Source organism: Hemiscyllium ocellatum, chromosome 10 (genome assembly GCF_020745735.1).
Source record: "Hemiscyllium ocellatum isolate sHemOce1 chromosome 10, sHemOce1.pat.X.cur, whole genome shotgun sequence".
Classification (NCBI taxonomy): domain Eukaryota; kingdom Metazoa; phylum Chordata; class Chondrichthyes; order Orectolobiformes; family Hemiscylliidae; genus Hemiscyllium; species Hemiscyllium ocellatum.
In genome coordinates, this window is record NC_083410.1 from 94,014,832 (window position 1) to 94,032,122 (window position 17,291).

A 17,291-nucleotide genomic window follows, 5' to 3' on the forward strand; every position below is an offset into this window, starting at 1 on the left:
TGAAGTGCCTGCATCATGGAAAGAGAGGACCCCAACTAAGCAGGAAGATGCAGCTGCCAGCAGAATACAAACTTGGTGGAGAGGTGTGGTCATTAGTGAACTCAGGTTTGCAAGCAAGATAGGTATGGTTTACAACTCTTTGCTTCAGAAACTGAGAGACATAAAGATACCAGAAGTCTGAGTTGGGAACGTTCCTGACTCTGGAAATCATTGCATGTTAAGAATGCCCCCATATGCACTTAATTTCATTTTGATGAGTTGGCAGAGGGTTGGAATCAAGCCTGCTGCGTTCTTAGGCAAAGCTAAGATAGTATTACAGCGGTGGAAAGGATGATGGAGGAAGACGTGCCATCTGAGGTAGTTTGGTCTGAGGTTAGAAATAGGAAAGGTGAGGTCACCCTGTTAGGAGTTTTCTACAGGCCACCTAATAGTCCGAGAGAAGTAGAGGAAAGTATTGCGAGGATGATTCAGGAGAAGAGTGAAAGTAGCAGGGTGGTTGTTATGGGGGACTTTAACTTCCCAGATATTGACTGGGAAAGCTATAGCTCGAGTTCATTAGATGGGTCGGTGTTTGTCCAATGTGTGCAGGAGGGTTTCCTGACACAATATGTAGACAGGCCAACAAGACGTGAGGCTATACTGGATTTGGTTCTAGGTAATGAACCAGGCCAGGTGTTAGACTTGGAGGTAGGTGAGCACTTCGGGGACAGTGACCACAACTCGGTGACTTTTACTCTAGTGATGGAGAGGGATAAGTGTGCACTGCAGGGCAAGAGTTATAGCTGGGGGCAGGGAAATTATGATGCGGTGAGGCATGACTTAGGATGTGTGGATTGGAAAAATAGGCTTCAAGGGAAGAACACAAATGATATGTGGAGCTTGTTCAAGGAACAGCTATTGGGTGTCCTTGATAAGTATGTACCAGTCAGGCAGGGAGTAAAGGGTCTTGTGAGGGAGCCATGGTTTAATAAGGAATTGGAATCCCTTGTGAAAGGGAAGAGGGCGGCCTATGTAAAGATGAGGCGTGAAGGTTCAGTTGGGGCGATTGAGAGTTATAAGGTAGCCAGGAAGGATCTAAAGAGAGAGCTAAGAGCAGCGAGAAGGGGACATGAAAAGTCCTTAGTTGGTAGGATTAGGGAAAACCCAAAGGCTTTCTATAGGTATGTCAGGAATAAAAGGATGACTAGGGTAGGTATCGGTCCAGTCAAGGATAGTAGTGGGAAGTTGTGCGTGGAGGCGGAGGATATTGGAGAGACACTAAATCAATACTTTTCGTCAGTATTCACTCAGGAACAGGACACTGTTGCTAATGTGAATATTGAGTCACAAGTGATTAGAATGGATGACCTTGGGGTATGTAGGGAAGAGGTCTGGGGAATACTGGAAAGGATGAAAATAGATAAGTCCCCTGGGCCTGATGGCATTTATCCTAGGATCCTCTGGGAAGCTAGGGAGGAGATAGCGGAGCCATTGGCCTTGATTTTTATGTCGTCATTGTCTACGGGAACAGTGCCAGAAGACTGGAGGATAGCAAATGTGGTCCCCTTGTTCAAGAAGGGGAGTAGGGATAGCCCGAGTAACTATAGGCCAGTGAGTCTCACTTCTGTTGTGGGCAAAGTCTTAGAGAGAATTACAAGGGATAGGATTTATGAACATCTGGATAGGAATAATGTAATCAAGGATAGTCAGCATGGTTTTGTGAAGGGCAGGTCGTGCCTCACAAACCTTATTGAGTTCTTTGAGAAGGTGACCAAGGAAGTGGACGAGGGTAAAGCAGTAGATGTGGTGTATATGGATTTTAGCAAGGCATTCGATAAGGTACCCCATGGTAGGCTAATGCAAAAACGACGGATATATGGCATTGAAGGTGCATTAGAGTTTTGGATTAGGAATTGGCTGGCTGGAAGGAGACAGAGGGTAGTAGTTGATGGTATAGGTTCATCTTGGAGTGCAGTTACTAGCGGTGTTCCACAAGGATCTGTTTTGGGACCATTGCTGTTTGTCATTTTTATAAATGACCTAGAGGAGGGGCTTGAAAGCTGGGTGAGCAAGTTTGCGGATGACACGAAAGTCAGTGGAGTTGTGGACAGCGAAGAAGGATGTGGCAGGTTACAGCGGGATATAGATAAGTTGCAGAGCTGGGCAGAAAGGTGGCAAATGGAGTTCAATGTAGCTAAGTGTGAAGTCATTCACTTTGGTAGGAGTAACAAGAAGATGGATTACTGGGCTAATGGTAGGCTAATGGTGGATGAGCAGAGGGATCTTGGTGTCCATGTACACAGATCTCTGAAAGTTGCCACCCAGATAAATAGTGCTGTGAAGAAGGCATATGGTGTACTGGGCTTTATTGGTAGAGGAATTGAGTTCCGGAGTCCTGAGGTCATGTTGCAGTTGTATAAGACTCTGGTGCGGCCACATCTGGAGTATTGTGTGCAGTTTTGGTCGCCATACTATAGGAAGGACGTGGAGGCATTGGAACGAGTGCAGAGGAGGTTTACCAGGATGTTACCTGGCATGGTAGGAAGATCGTATGAGGAAAGGCTGAGGCACTTGGGGCTGTTCTCATTGGAGAAAAGAAGGTTTAGGGGAGATTTGATAGAGGTGTACAAGATGATTAGGGGTTTAGATAGGGTTGACAGTGAGAACCTTTTTCCACTAGTGGAGTCAGCTGTTACTAGGGGACACAGCTTTAAATTAAGGGGAGGTTGGTATAGGACAGATGTTAGGGGTAGATTCTTTACCCAGCGCGTTGTGAGTTCATGGAATGCCCTGCCAGTAGCAGTGGTGGACTCTCCCTCTTCATGGTCATTTAAGCGGGCATTGGATAAGCATATGGAGGTTATTGGGCTAGTGTAGGTTAGGTAGGCTTTGGTCGACGCAACATCGAGGGCCGAAGGGCCTGTACTGCGCTGTATTTTTCTATGTTCTATGTTTTCTAAGCGAGCAGTAGAGACAGATAGATGGTGGCATGGCCAGCAAATTGGAGAAGTGGTGCTGGAAAAGCACAGCAGGTCAGGCAGCATCCGAGGAACAGAAAATTGATGTTTCTGGCAGGAGCCCTTCACCAGGAATTCCTGATGAAGGGCTCCTGCCCGAAACATTGATTTTCCTGCTCCTCGGATGCTGCCTGACCTGCTGTGCTTTTCCAGCACCACTCTAATCTTGACTCTAATCTCCAGCATCTGCAGTCCTCACTTTCACTCACCAAATTGGAGGACTCAAGTCCATTTACAGGGACACTAGTCTGATTGCATGACTGTTAGGCACAAAAGCCTACTTTCATCAATACAATTTCCAAACGATCTCAATATAAATGTTTGGTTGAGCTCCAAGAATGGATTAAACAACCTAGCTCAATGAGCAATGTTTACAAAACTGCAGAGGGGAGTGAAATCTTTGCTTAGTTGACATTTCTAGTGTCTAATAATAACCTGCTCTTTGAAGAGTTTTTCTCAATGTCTGTTTGTTTATTAACACAAGATCAAGAGGTGTGAAATCGATAGTAACTTTTGTCATTGATAATATGAATGACTGTAATTACTTGACACCATTATATAAAGATAAGGTGAGTAATGCCTTTCAATAGCTTTCAAACATTTTTAAATTTCAAAGATTGGGTGGCTGATTTTTGCTTCCAAATTTCCCCTTGACTTCCAATGCCTCTGTGGTGCCATGAACTGCATCACCCAACAAATTGGGCTAGGTTCCATTATAATTGAAGAGAGGGGATGTTGTTTGAAGCCAAAGTTGATAAATAGAACTCGTAATTGTGGTAGTGCTGTTTGCTAACTACTGCCTGCACACTTATCCTGTGCTAGAATCAGGAATGGGGCCAGGAAAACCAAACCCAGGTCACAATATGTTTAAAGTCCTTCCAAATCAGCCCCAACTCTAGAGGATATCTGGACGTGAGTAACAATATGTGACATGTCATTTTGCAGCAAACAATAAAACATCTTTTCCCAATGTGTATTGCATGATTCAACCACCCAACAAGATTGGACAGAATATGCAAAACAGTAAAGAATGACTCAATGGTTAATAAGGAGGAAAAAAAATATAAAATACAAGAGAAAGCTACCTAGAGATACACATAATAAGAGTTTCTATAGACTCTTAACAAAGAGTTACCAAAGTGAATATTGGTCCAAGAGAAATTGAGTATGAAGAATTAATAATAGAAAATCAGGAGATGTCAGATGAATTGAACAAGTATTTTGCATGACTGCATTGTGTAGGATACAAGGAACATCCCAAAAATAGCTGTAAATCAGCGAGTGGAAGGGAGAAAGAAACTGCAGAAAATCACAGTCACCAAGGAAGTGATACTGAGCAAATCATTAGAGCTGCAGGCTGACAAATCCCTGGGTTCTGATAGAATTTAGGCTCAGGTCTTTAAAGAAGTGGATAGTTGATTTATTAAATTTAATTTTCCAAAATTATTTCGATTTATGGAAGGTTCCATTAGTTTGGAAAATAGCAAAAGTAACTCTTCCATTCAAAAACGAAAGGAAATATAAATCAGGGCACTACAGAACCAATTAGCTTAACATCTAATATTGGAAAAATGTTAAAGCTATTATTAAAGACATTATTGCTGAGCGCTTAGTTAACTTCAGGATGTTCAGGCAAGTCAACATGTTTTGAGAAAGGAAAATCATTTTAAGTGCTGTGGAGAAAGGGTAATTATTGGGTCTAATGTACTTAGATTTCCAGAAAGCATTTAGTATAATGGCTCATCAAAGATTATTGCAGATATTTAACCATAGTGTAAGAGAGAACATAATTGTAGAGATAGAAGGTTACTAGCTAACAGAAAACAAAGAGTGGTCATAAGATCCTCAGACAGCACCTTCTAAAGCCACAATCACTTCAATTTGGAAAGACAAGGGCAGTGGATATATGGGAGCACCATAACCTGCAAGTTTCCCTCCAAGCCATTCACAAAAACAGATCAAACCTCTGAAAGAAAATTGGTGCTTTGTGAAGTGGGGACTTGAAACATAGCTGATTTTTGGTCAGTAGAGGAAGGGCCAACCAGAGTGAAGGCAGGGGACAGTTGTGAATGAGACTATTGCTAAAGCAACATTATTTCCACAAATGCTGGGTAATGAGAGACAAGCATTCTGATCTCCCCCATACTGAAAACCACAGTAACCGAATGAGAAGTTTACACACAGAAATTACATTATAAATTTGGAATCTTCATAATAACATGGAGAACTGGACTCTAATCTTCTGTTTTCTGGATAGTTGGAGAATAGATACAACTATAAGAGGGATGCAGGGACTTCTGGGAAGTTCTCATACACTGATTACCCAGTAATTACCCAGGTAGTTGAAAATTCCAATGGGAAACCCTCTCAAAAAACCTTGCACCTGAGTCTTTGGATGATCTTGATTTATGTACTTTAATAAAAGATGGAGGATTGATACCTGCTGTAACTTCTGATTGATAATAAAAATTGGAACAGCACCCAACCACCCCACCCCCCACCCCATCCCTCCAGTTATCCAGGGACACATCCTTGACTGCCTCCTACTCTTTAAAGGACCATTATATCTATACCCTCCACTCCAACCAGAAGCATCTGGATCCAGCTTCCCCACATTAACTAACCTGATGCCCAACTTGGATCCAGCCCAGATTGAACCACACCACCCATGTTTTGCTTCCACCCCACCAATCTCTGGAACCAACCTATGAACATCCCCAACCCACCCCTGAAATAACGCTATCCTTACTATAGACCTGACTACCTCCGCAACTCAACTTGAATCCATACACCCAACCTCCTGTCTCCTCCAGATCCGAACTCCAACCCACCAGACCTGACCCAAACTGACTCCACCCAAACCCCTAACACCCATTCCCAACCTTGCCTAATTAGCCCTCTGCCCACTTATGTACCTGCTGCCCTAACTCTCCTGTTACCTTGTCACCCTACTCACCCTTGCCACCTTAACACCTTGCCACCTGCCATCCAGCCCAATCTTCCATCCTATTCACCTTGCTACCCTAACTTAACCTGCCATTATGTGTTGATGGTTGCTCTGCTTCGAAGTATTGTAAGAGTGGTATAATGAAGGTTCTAACCATAACTTCATTCCTTTTCAATCCTATACCTCCAGAAAGTATCACAGCATTTCATTTGTTATTTTACACAGTATTTGCAAGGGAAATAAATATAGGAGTCAGAAAGTCACTATTGTTAAATAATTGAAATGTGGAATTGATGAGGTCAAATCTGGAATTTTTTTTTAAGATTAGATTACTTACAGTGTGGAAACAGGCCCTTCGGCCCAACAAGTCCACACCGACCCGCCGAAGCGCAACCCACCCATACCCCTTACCTAACACTACGGGCAATTTAGCATGGCCAATTCACCTGACCCACACATCTTTGGACTGTGGGAGGAAACCAGAGCACCCGGAGGAAACCCACGCAGACACAGGGAGAACGTGCAAACTCCACACAGTCAGTCACCTGAGGCGGGAATTGAACCCAGGTCCCTGGCGCTGTGAGGCAGCAGTGCTAACCACTGTGCCACCATGCCACCCCAGAATACTCAGAACAAGTAGGCATCACTAGGTATTTTTTAATAAATGTCATGATAGCGGCAGTTAAGTGTAATATTGCTCAACATGAGATGATCTTATGAGGATAAAGTAGACATGCTGGGGCTCTTTCCATTGGAGTTTAGAAGAATGAGAGATGCTATTATTGAGTCACACAAGATCCTGAGAAGAGTAGACAGAATTGATTCTGAAAACATGCTTTCCCTCATGAAAGAGATTAGAACTAGGGATACCATTGAAAAATAAGTGTATTCCCATTAAGATGGAGATGACGAAGATTTTATTTTCATTGGGGGTTGAGTGTCTTTGGAACTCTCTACCCCAAAATAGCGATGTGGACAGAATCATCAAATATTTTTAAGACAGAGGTAAGTAGATTCTTGACTTACAAGGGAGCATCATGGATAGGTGAGAATGTAAAGTTGAGACTGTAATCAGATCAGCTATGAATGGCCTGCTCCTGATTCTAATTTTTATGTTCATATATTTACAGCACAGATACTGGGTATTCAGTTCAACAAGTGCATGCTAGTATTTTTACTTTATAATTCAGTATCGCTATTTTCGTGATTTGTATGTGAACCTCTCAATTCATTTAACCTTATTGCTCTTACTATTGTTTTCCAAGTAGCTAAATGGCTTTTTTATATTGCCTCACAAATGGCTGTACCTCATACACTAATATTAAAATTAACTTTCCAATTATGCACCCATTTTGCAAGTCTATTAATGTCTCCTGCAACACATATTCTTGTACCAATACAGGGTCAAAACAACACAATTATGTCAAAACTATCCTGTGGGAAATTTGGAATTTACTGGAATCAGACGTAGAGAAACATGCCTCGTACTTACTTAGGTATGATCCACTGAACACAACTGTGAAGTTCAGATCTCCAAAGATGTTTCTTGAAATCTTGCTCATAATTATTATTTACTATGTATTATGCCTACAATAATGTACTTAGAAATGTAAATTGTCTAATCAAAGGTGCTGTAAATCCACACGGATAGGAGAGGATGTGATTGATGATGATTAAAATAGAAGCCCAGATATTAATTCAGGAGCAGTTTCGTGGTTGGGTAATAAGAAACCGGGTTTATGTTTGTCTCCCAAAGCATTTAATTGATTTACAGAGGCTTTTCAATTTTTTGGCTGCAGCCTTCTAGATTGAGAGGCTTACCTGATTTTGAAGCACCAAGATGTAGCCAGAGAGTGGGCAGGATGAAGGGAGAACCGATGCATCAATAGGGAATATCAATGCTTTGGAGGCACACACTGGAGATTGCGGAATGAGGCTTAACAAAGATGACATCAGGGTTGGGTGGCTGGATATTACAGTTGGGGGTGAAGGGCATGAAACCAGATTGTTGATGAGCCAGAGACAGTGATGGATCTAGATGGAAAATATACAAAGAATGAGGGAGATTTAGAGACACAGATGAGAGAGCAAATAAGCTAGATTTAGCAAAGGGGTGGGAAAGCATTTGTGTGCTGGATACAGTAGTCCTCATCTTCTTTTAGATGCCATATTTTCTAATACTTCATTTTAATACTTATGCGATCAGCATGCCTCCTGGGAGCGGAATAATCATTGATGCTCCATTCCATCTTATTTAAAATCATATATTGAAGGGCTGGGGTCAGGGTTGAGATTTGTAACATTTTTATGTGTCGTCTGACAAGCCAGACATGTTTTTGAGAGTTGAAATTCCCACCTAAAAGATAGAAATGGGTCACTGGTGTGGCAATATAATCATTGCTTGCGATGATAATTGTAAATTAATTTATGTTTATGGAAAATGTTCCTTCAATGATGTCATTTAACCAGAGTTAAATTGATTGAGAGCTACATATTGGTTCAAATCTCCAGATCTTTGTGCTCTTAAAAGTAGAACTGTGATGTCTTTGTCTAGCTAAGAGGCCATCTGAATCCTCAACTTAACATTGCATCTGAGAAACCACTGGGTGGCACAGTGGCTCAGTTGTTAGCATTGCTGCCTCACAGCACCAGGGTTCCAGGTTCGATTCTAGGTGACTGTATGGAGATTGCACATTCTGTCTGTGTGGGTTTCCTCCCACAGTCACAAAGATGTGTGGGCCAGGTGAATTGGCCATACTAAATTAGCCAGAGTGTTAGGTGAATTAGTCAGAGGGAAATAGGACTGGGTGGGTTACTTGTTGGCGTGGGCTGAAGGGCCTGTTTCCACACTGTAGAGAATCTAATCATTCTTTCACTATCAGCCTGGATTTTGCAATTAAATCTCTGGAGTGGAGCTTTGTCTCACAACCTTCTCGCTACCCTGACTTCAGAAGGTTGCATTTTACAAAATTGCCATCTGTCAGTTGTATCTACTCCTACATCCAGATTTACATTATCAGTAATGATGATTCGTGAGTTGAAGTTCTGCTCACTATCCATTGGAGACATCATTGTGATAAGAAATTATGCAATTCATTGCTGTATCCTGGAAATAACAAGTTGCCTTTATGTAAGTTCAACACCATTGTTAAACTGCAGATCAAAGAACAAGTACAAATGAGGAAAGCCACAAAGCCACTTAGATCATTTTTAGCTCATCTACATAGAAAATCCAATCACCACATCTAACTAGGTGAAGGATTCTAAATTTGGTGTCCTTGTATAAATTAGTCATTCATTGTTTAAAGAAGATTTATCAAATAATCTTCTATATTGTTGTTTTGATTCTGTATCCCCACGTTGTCACGTACAGTTTAGTCTGATGCACCATTCTGGATCTACAACGTTATAGCACGTATTTGCCTTATTATGTCACCTCTTGCTCACATTATTCCAAGACTAGGACACCCAATTTTCTGCAGTGTGTCCATTTAATCCTGTCCTCTAGCATGGGCAATTTTTTAATCTCATCTTTAGACTCTTTGTGTCTCCAATTTTGCTAACCATTTAGTTCTCGAAAGGAAAGCATCTTCTCAATAGTTCATTGAGTTCTTTTGATGTCTTAGTAATCAAAACTGGAGAAAGATCATTTCCATAACTATTATTTTGTTCCTTCATAAATGAATGGTACATTAATAAAAACAATTAAAAGGGACAGTGTTCATGATTTGTGCTTATTTTATGTTCTTGATATTTTCTAAACAGCCTATTCAGTAATGTTATTACACACCTCTGAAGCAGATGGAACTTGTATAATAACCAAGAAGAGTAATTGCACTTGCCCTGTAATCAATCAAATCACAAAAACAGATGACTGATTGATAGTGCACTAGAACTAATATGCTGTTAAGGCTGCGTAAGTTAGTATTGTTCTTGTAATGTTAGAATACAAAAATAAATAGACTTACTGAGGTACAACAAAATAGTGAGATGTAGGCTTGTTTCTCCAGCCTCTTGGCTGTATATTTTACTGCAATAGCTAATGTGAGCAAATATTTGGCTAAGTAGATACAACAAAATGAGTTAATGACCTCCAATATGTTCAGAGAAATTTTAAAGGCTTTGGTGGCATTAAAAGCATTGGGTGCAAACTGCCTAGCCTGCTGCTATCAAGAATTGAAGTTTGACAGGGCCTTGAAGCTATTGTTGCATTGCTGAGAAAGATCAAAAGTGTTGGTTAGCATTCATTCCCACAAAAGATTTTTTTTAAAATAAGACCCCCCACCGCACCCCCCCCCCAGCTCTTTCCTATGTTTGTGCAAACATGGAATGTGTTTCATATCAATTTTCTTTTTGATTTTCCAGGTACATGCTTAATTCAAATCCAAAACTGGCAAAACTGTATCCATTTTATGAAGATGAATGGTGTAGGACAGTATATGCGGATTACACAACCACATACAATGATCAGCCTCCCAATTCCTGGTTTGTGGTATTCAGGTATGAATAGAAGTTGCACTCCTTGATCCTGGTAACTTTCCCAAGAGATTAATCTGTGCACTTGCAGAAAACTACTTTCTATCACAAGGATTAGCAAGTGATTCTTTTCCATTCATTGGTCTTTTAAATCAGTGATTACTAATAATCCCATTCATTACTATATGTGTCTGTTCCAGTATTATAGAAAGTTGATTTTAATTGAACTACAAGTAATGTACTTGCACTGGGTAATAAAATAAATCTAATTTGTTTGAAAATAAAAATTATGAAAGTATTACATGCAAAATGTGGCACATGACCAAGGTGTGATCACTTTTATGTCTGGTTTTCACAATATAATTTCATCAGGAAGCCCTCCAGCCCACCTTGGTTCAACCAGTTAGAAAAATGTTAACAGTTCCCAGTTGCTTCTTAAATGATTCCAGGCTTCTGCCTCGACTATTCTTATTTTGAAATTTAATCCCTACCTCTATATGACTGTTGAAAGACCCAGAGAAGTCAAAAGGGTAAGTATTTTATTCATTTGGAAAATTTACAATTTGTTTTAACAGCACAGCAGAACCAATACATATATAAAAATATAGAGTTAGAGTAGCACTGTCTTGTCTTTCATTGACGATCATGAAACCATTATTGACTGCTAGAAAAAACCCCACCTGGTTCACTAATGTCCTTGAGGGAAGGAAATCCTCAACTGGTCTGGCCTACCTGTGACTCCACACCCACAGAAATGGGGTTGACTCTCAATTGCCCTTGCCAATAACTACAAAGTCTCATGGAAATGAAACTGGCCAAATCACCTGGCATTAACCAAGGCACCAGAAAAGGCAGTGACAGAAACAGCCCTGTGGACTCTGCGAAGTCCCCCTTATTAACATATGGTGGCTAGCATCAAAATTGGGAGAGCTGTCTCACAAACTAGTCAAGTAACAACCTGTTATTGTCATACTCATGGAATCATACCTTAACAGACAATGTCCCAGCCACCACTATCACCGTTCCTAGATATGTCCTGTCGCATTGGCAGAACTGACCCAGCAGAAATGGCGGCACAGTGGTATACAGTCGGGATCAGAGTACCACGTGGGCCATTTAGGACTGAAATGACGACTCATTTCTTCATCCAGAGTGGTGAGCCTATGTGGAATTCGTTGCCACAACAAGTAGTAGTATGGCCGAGTGGTCTAAGGCGCTGGACTCAAATTCCAGTCTTAGTTGAGGCGTGGGTTCTAACCTCGGTGATCCAATCGTACTGGCAGCCCATTCCTTCACTGCTTTGGATTTTCCTTGCAGCCTGAATCATGCACTGCTATGCACCATCTTGCTCAAGATGTTTCAACACTTCTTTCGGGTGGCATGGTGGCTCAGTGGTTAGTACTGCTGCCTCACAGCACCAGGGTCCCAGGTTTGATTCCAGCCTCAGGTGATTGTCTGTATAGAGTTTGTACATTCTCTGCGTGGGTTTGCTCTGGTTTCCTCCCACAGTCCAAAGATATGCGGGTCAGGTGAATTGGCCATGCTAAATTGCCCATAGTGTTAGGTTCATTGGCTAGAGTGAAATGGGTCTGGGTGGGTTACTGTTCAGAGGGCCGGTATCGACTGGTTGGGCTGCAGGGCCTGTTTCCACACTGTAGGGAATCTAATCTATTCTAAGTCGTTAAGGTGTAAACATTAAGTGTTTTGAAGAAGCAATTACCAATAGCTCTTAGAGCTAAAGGGATCAAAAGGTATGAGGATAAGGAATTGCAGAATACTGAGTTGGATAATCCGCCAGGATTGATCATATTGAATGGTGGAACAGGTTTAAAGAGCCAACTGGCCTACTTCTGCTCTGATATTCTATGTTTCCTCTTGAGGTCGATCACTATTCCCTTGTTTACACTGCTGGTCACCCATCTACTAAAACAATACGCAGGAGCCGCCTAGCTTCCACAAATGTTTATTTGCGTTTTATATATTTATATATATTTTATATTGTATTAAAAGGTCCAGAATGCCCCTTCTGCTGTTTGATTAGCTCCCTCTACTGGCAGAAACCAGCCCTTAAAAAGATGTATTCCAGTGATCATCAACTACTCTCTATTTTCTCTGGAGCTTGTCCTGTTTCGTTGTTAAAGGGACCATCATTTACAGCATTGTTACTCCTCATCATTCATAATAATCCCAAGGTTTCTGTCACAACAACTTTTAAAATTGTGTTCTGCACACCAAAGTCTAAGTCATTGAAGTAGATCAGTAAAAGCAGTTATCCTCGTACCAATGGCTTGAGACGCAGCTACATCCCCACCTCCACTTTAACATCAACCAGTCACCACTATCCTTCAATTCTTTACACTCTGAACTTTCTATTCATTCTACCCCTTCATTTTTAATTCCATAGGCTGTGATAGTTGTTGAAGGTCAGTGTGGGAGAGAGAAGGAAGGAGAGATTAAGGCAATGGTTGATAGTGGCAAAACAAAATACAGAAGTTATCTTTGTGCACTAGGAAGTTCCTAGAGCTGTGAGCTGTTGGCTGAGGCAACCAGACACAATCACCCTTGGCATGGTCTAGCTAAGTCTAAAAATGAATGAATAAAAATGTTGTGTGCCATCTCGAAATACCTATGTCTTGGGCTCAATGACTGAAGATGGGAACTAGGTTAACGATTGGGATAGGAGGGAGCAAACATTCTCCTTTTCACTTGTTCAGTCAAATGCATGTGCAAAAATGATCAGTTTGACCCCAAGTCGAAGTCTACATATTAATCCTAGGAAATTGCAAATGAGATGCCTCAATAGCTAATGTTAGGATCCAAAACCCTATTTACAAACCTTGATCGGACTAAAAAAAAATGCCCACTTAACTTTGGACAACTTCTACATAATCTGATGTTGGTGCTGACTGCATCAGGATTTCCACAGGGTCCGTACACACAATTTCAGTCCACATTGCTACAGCAATAATCGGGCCATCAGAATATCTGAGCTAGTACTATGTTATCAGCCCTAAATTCTCAGCATTGGAGCTCAGAAATGGAAACCATCCATGTTTGGAGCTAATGTCAGGATGGGACTTAGATGATGAATTAGAGAGAACTGGAATGGAACTCTGAAATATTGCAGCACAGTACAGTGTCAATGAGACAAGTCTAGTGAAGAATAGGGTACTTCACTAATTTAAGGGAATCCAACCAAATTTGCAATTGTGGTTGGTAACACATGGCATTAAATGCTATTTAAGTCAAGCAATCTTACCTCACTATTGTCCCTATCTCTGAGCCAGGAGACGCAGTTTCAAATCCCACCTGTTTCAGAGGTGTGTAGCATCATCTCTGAAAAGGTTGATTCAAAAATATTTCTCTCTGTTCTGCCTTGCCTCTCAGAAGTTACTACATTGTGGACCTCTAGGATCACAAATCCCTGGAGAGCAAGTTTACAATGATTGATACTTTTAATTTGTTGACTGAATTGATCCTTTGCCATAATTCAAAACCCAACAAAGTAAAGGTCTGTGACTCAAACAATAGTCCAGTCGCAGGGCGTGTCATTACTAGTTTTCCACTACAAGTGAAGTTTGGAAGAGTAGGAATAGTGCTAGATTTAAAGGCTGATAACCTATCTATTCTGCTTTAATAATCAGAGAGAATATATGTTTGACTGTAATATGTTGATAGTTTAAAAAATCAAAGTTTGCCTGTATTAATTGGTTATCAAAGATGAAATCCAAAATTTAAGTACAAATCTGTTGCAATTAGTTTGTAATTATCATTTTATATAGAATGTTTTATTATCTTTTGGTCAGTTCTTATTTCAGTGATTAGTTTCTTATTGTAAAAGGTTTGCAGATGCAATATATTCTATTTTTCAGTTTTTCGCTCTCTCAAGAAACATGTAAAAATTACCTTGTGAACTCGGTCTGCCATCCTATTAACCTGTCCCACAAATTCTTTATGTTTAATAAAAAAACTCCAAATATTTTTTTATTTGCTATTTACTTCCAAGTCCTTTTTGTTCCCTTTGTTTTCACTTTGGTATGCTTTAACTACCTAACTGAACTTTGTTATGTCTACAGAGAGGTGTTTAATATCCCTCAAGACATGCTGATTGTGCCAAAGATTTACTCTGCACTGACCACTTGCGTTCTTCATGTGGTCAATAATGATACAGGAGAAGAAATACCCAGGGTTTTTCAAAAAGTAGCTCCTTATACATACAAAAAAAATTCAGTAAGTAAATCTAGTAAATAGAGGTGTCATCCCCAATGTATTATTTTGTTTGGAATTTGCTTCTCATTTCTTTGGAATTGTTCTTTGATTGTGCAGATATTTCATTCAAATTATCAAAAACTCAATTATAAATGGCTACCTAAAACTACAAATTTTATTTTTATTTAGAACGGCTATACATTCACAGTTGAAGCCCAGACAGGGAGTTTCCCAGTTCCCAGTGGTAAATGGAGATTACGTTTGATTGGCTCCAGGCATCCTCTTCCTGTTCTGGCAAATGAAACTGTCAACAGCAGCTTTTCAATAAAGGAGATTAAGTCCTACTACATTCCAAATGATAAAAACATCATCTTCAGGTAGTCATAAGAAATTGCTTTGCAACTTAACATTACCATCTTGACACATCTCGAAAATAATCTTAAACTAGTCGCTGATTCCATTTCCTAAAATGAAAGTCTTGTGAAAAGTGACAGCTGAATGGAACTAAATGAATAGAATCTCTCAAGTACAAAGTGGTTTTAGTGCAAGATCAGAGTGATCCTCAGCCGGTGCATTCTGATATACTGTTTATGAATTCCAACTGAAAGGAATGCAATTTACTTTTTTGACTTGAAGTAAGAATAGAATCGGTATTAGATTGCCCTGGTTGAAACAATTAGTGATTTTTGAAAAAAGGATATAGATAGTTTTTGAAGATTTTCTGACAGGTAAAGTGATATCAGAATCATAGAATGATGCCATCAGAAATGGAAGTAACTTGGTCTACTATGTCTGTAATAGATCTTTGATAGTGCCATCCATTTGGAATATTCTCTTGCTTTCCTCCTATGCTTTGTAAATCTTCCACCCAAGTACTTGTTCAATTCTCTTTTGAAAGTTACTATCAAATTTGCTTGAAGCACATTCCTGGGCAGTGTGTTCCACGCAAGAAATACTTTCCTCATGTTATTTCTGTTTTTTTGCATTCGTATCCTCCAATCACCACACCTTCTTCCTCAACAGATTCTTCTCGTTTACCCTATGAAAACATTTCCTGTTTTCAACACACCTTTCAAATACTCCCTTGATGTCCTCTGCTTTGAAGTAGTTTGTGTCCAAATGTAGTGAGATAACATATAACCTGGACCGATAAGTGACAAGTAACATTTGTGCCACATAGAAGGCCATTGCATGGCATCTCGAATTTCAGAGAATCTAATCATCACTCCTTGATGTTCAATGGTCTTACAATCACTGAATTCCCCAATATCAATATTCTGGGGGTTTCATTTGACCAAAAACTGGGCTGGACCAGATAAATACAAGAGCAGGTCAGATGCTAGGAAATCTGCATCGAGTAACTCACTTCCTATCCCCCATGTCTGTCCACATCTCCAAGGCCCAAGTGAGGAAGGTGCAAGAATACTTTCCACAAATCTGGAGCTCCAACAACACTCAAGAAGAGACCACTCAGGTCAAAGTATGCTGCTTGATTGGCACTCTATCAAAATTCAGTCCCTCCACCACAGATGTACAGTGGCAGCAATGCATACCATCTGCAAGATGAGCTGCAATAACTAACATCCTCCTTCAAAGCACCTTCCAAACCTGTGACCTCTACCATCTAGAAGGACAAGGGCATGTGGACACTCAATGCCTGGAATTTCCCTTCCCGGTCCGATCCACACTACATCGCCATTCCTTGACCATTGCTAGGTTAAAATCTCAGAACTCCAAACCCAACAGTTTGCAGTCTACATCCAAAGACTGGCAGTTTAAGAAGGCAAGTCACCGTTACTTCCTCCAAGACAATTTGGGATGGGCAACAAATGCTGGCCTAGCCAGCAAATACTCACATCCTGTGAATAAATGGGGAAAGTCCCAGCTTCTCTTTACTTTTCCTGTAACTGAAATCTTTCGTCCCAATTCTCATTCTAGTAAATCTTCTTTGCACCTGCTCCAAAACCTGGATATCCCTCCTAAAATGTGCTATGTAATATTGGCCGTAATGCTCTAACTGAAGCATACCCAGTGTTTGATAAACATTTTTGTTAAGTTTTTTTTAACTCTACTCTATCTCTCCACAAATAAAAGCAAGAGTCCCATATGTGTTCCTGTTAAACAGCCTTCTCTATTTGTCCTGACACTTTCAAAGTTTCCTGTATATAAAATTCTTTATACTCTGTTCCTGCACTTCCTTTAAGACTGGGCCATATACTTCATATTATGTCTCCTCATTTTTCTAAACAAAAATGTATCATTCACATTTCTTAATTTTATTCATAAAGTCAAAGAGGGTGGCGCTGGAAAAGATCAGCAGGTCAGGCAGCATGCGAGGAGCAGGAGAGTCAACATTTCGGGCATAAACCCTTCATCAGGAATGTGGAGGATGAAGGGGGATGAGAGATAAATAGGGGAATGGGGTGGAGGCTGGGGTGGGGTGTGGTAGGTGGGAAGGTGATACATGGCTGCAGGTGGGGGTAATTGTGATAGGGAGGGAGGGAGGGTGGAGCGGTGTGGTGGGAACAAAGATGGACAGGTAGGACATGTCAAAAGGGCAATGCCAATTTGGAGGGTTGGATCTGGAATGAGGTGGGAGGGAAGGGAGATTTGGAAACTAGTGAAGTCGATGTTAATGCCATGTGGTTGAAGGGTCCCAAAGC

The 17,291-nt window shown here is 40.7% G+C and overlaps 1 protein-coding gene across 1 annotated transcript in view; it reads left to right on the forward strand.

The window, feature by feature from the left end:
- adgb (androglobin) overlaps positions 1-17,291 on the forward strand; it is a 344,259-nt gene that overhangs the window by 275,035 nt on the left and 51,933 nt on the right. The window contains exons 23-26 of the mRNA XM_060831153.1: positions 7,346-7,439; positions 10,309-10,443; positions 14,496-14,649; positions 14,818-15,005. Coding sequence (XP_060687136.1) covers positions 7,346-7,439; positions 10,309-10,443; positions 14,496-14,649; positions 14,818-15,005 — 571 coding nt within the window. The remainder of the gene's footprint in view (positions 1-7,345; positions 7,440-10,308; positions 10,444-14,495; positions 14,650-14,817; positions 15,006-17,291) is intronic.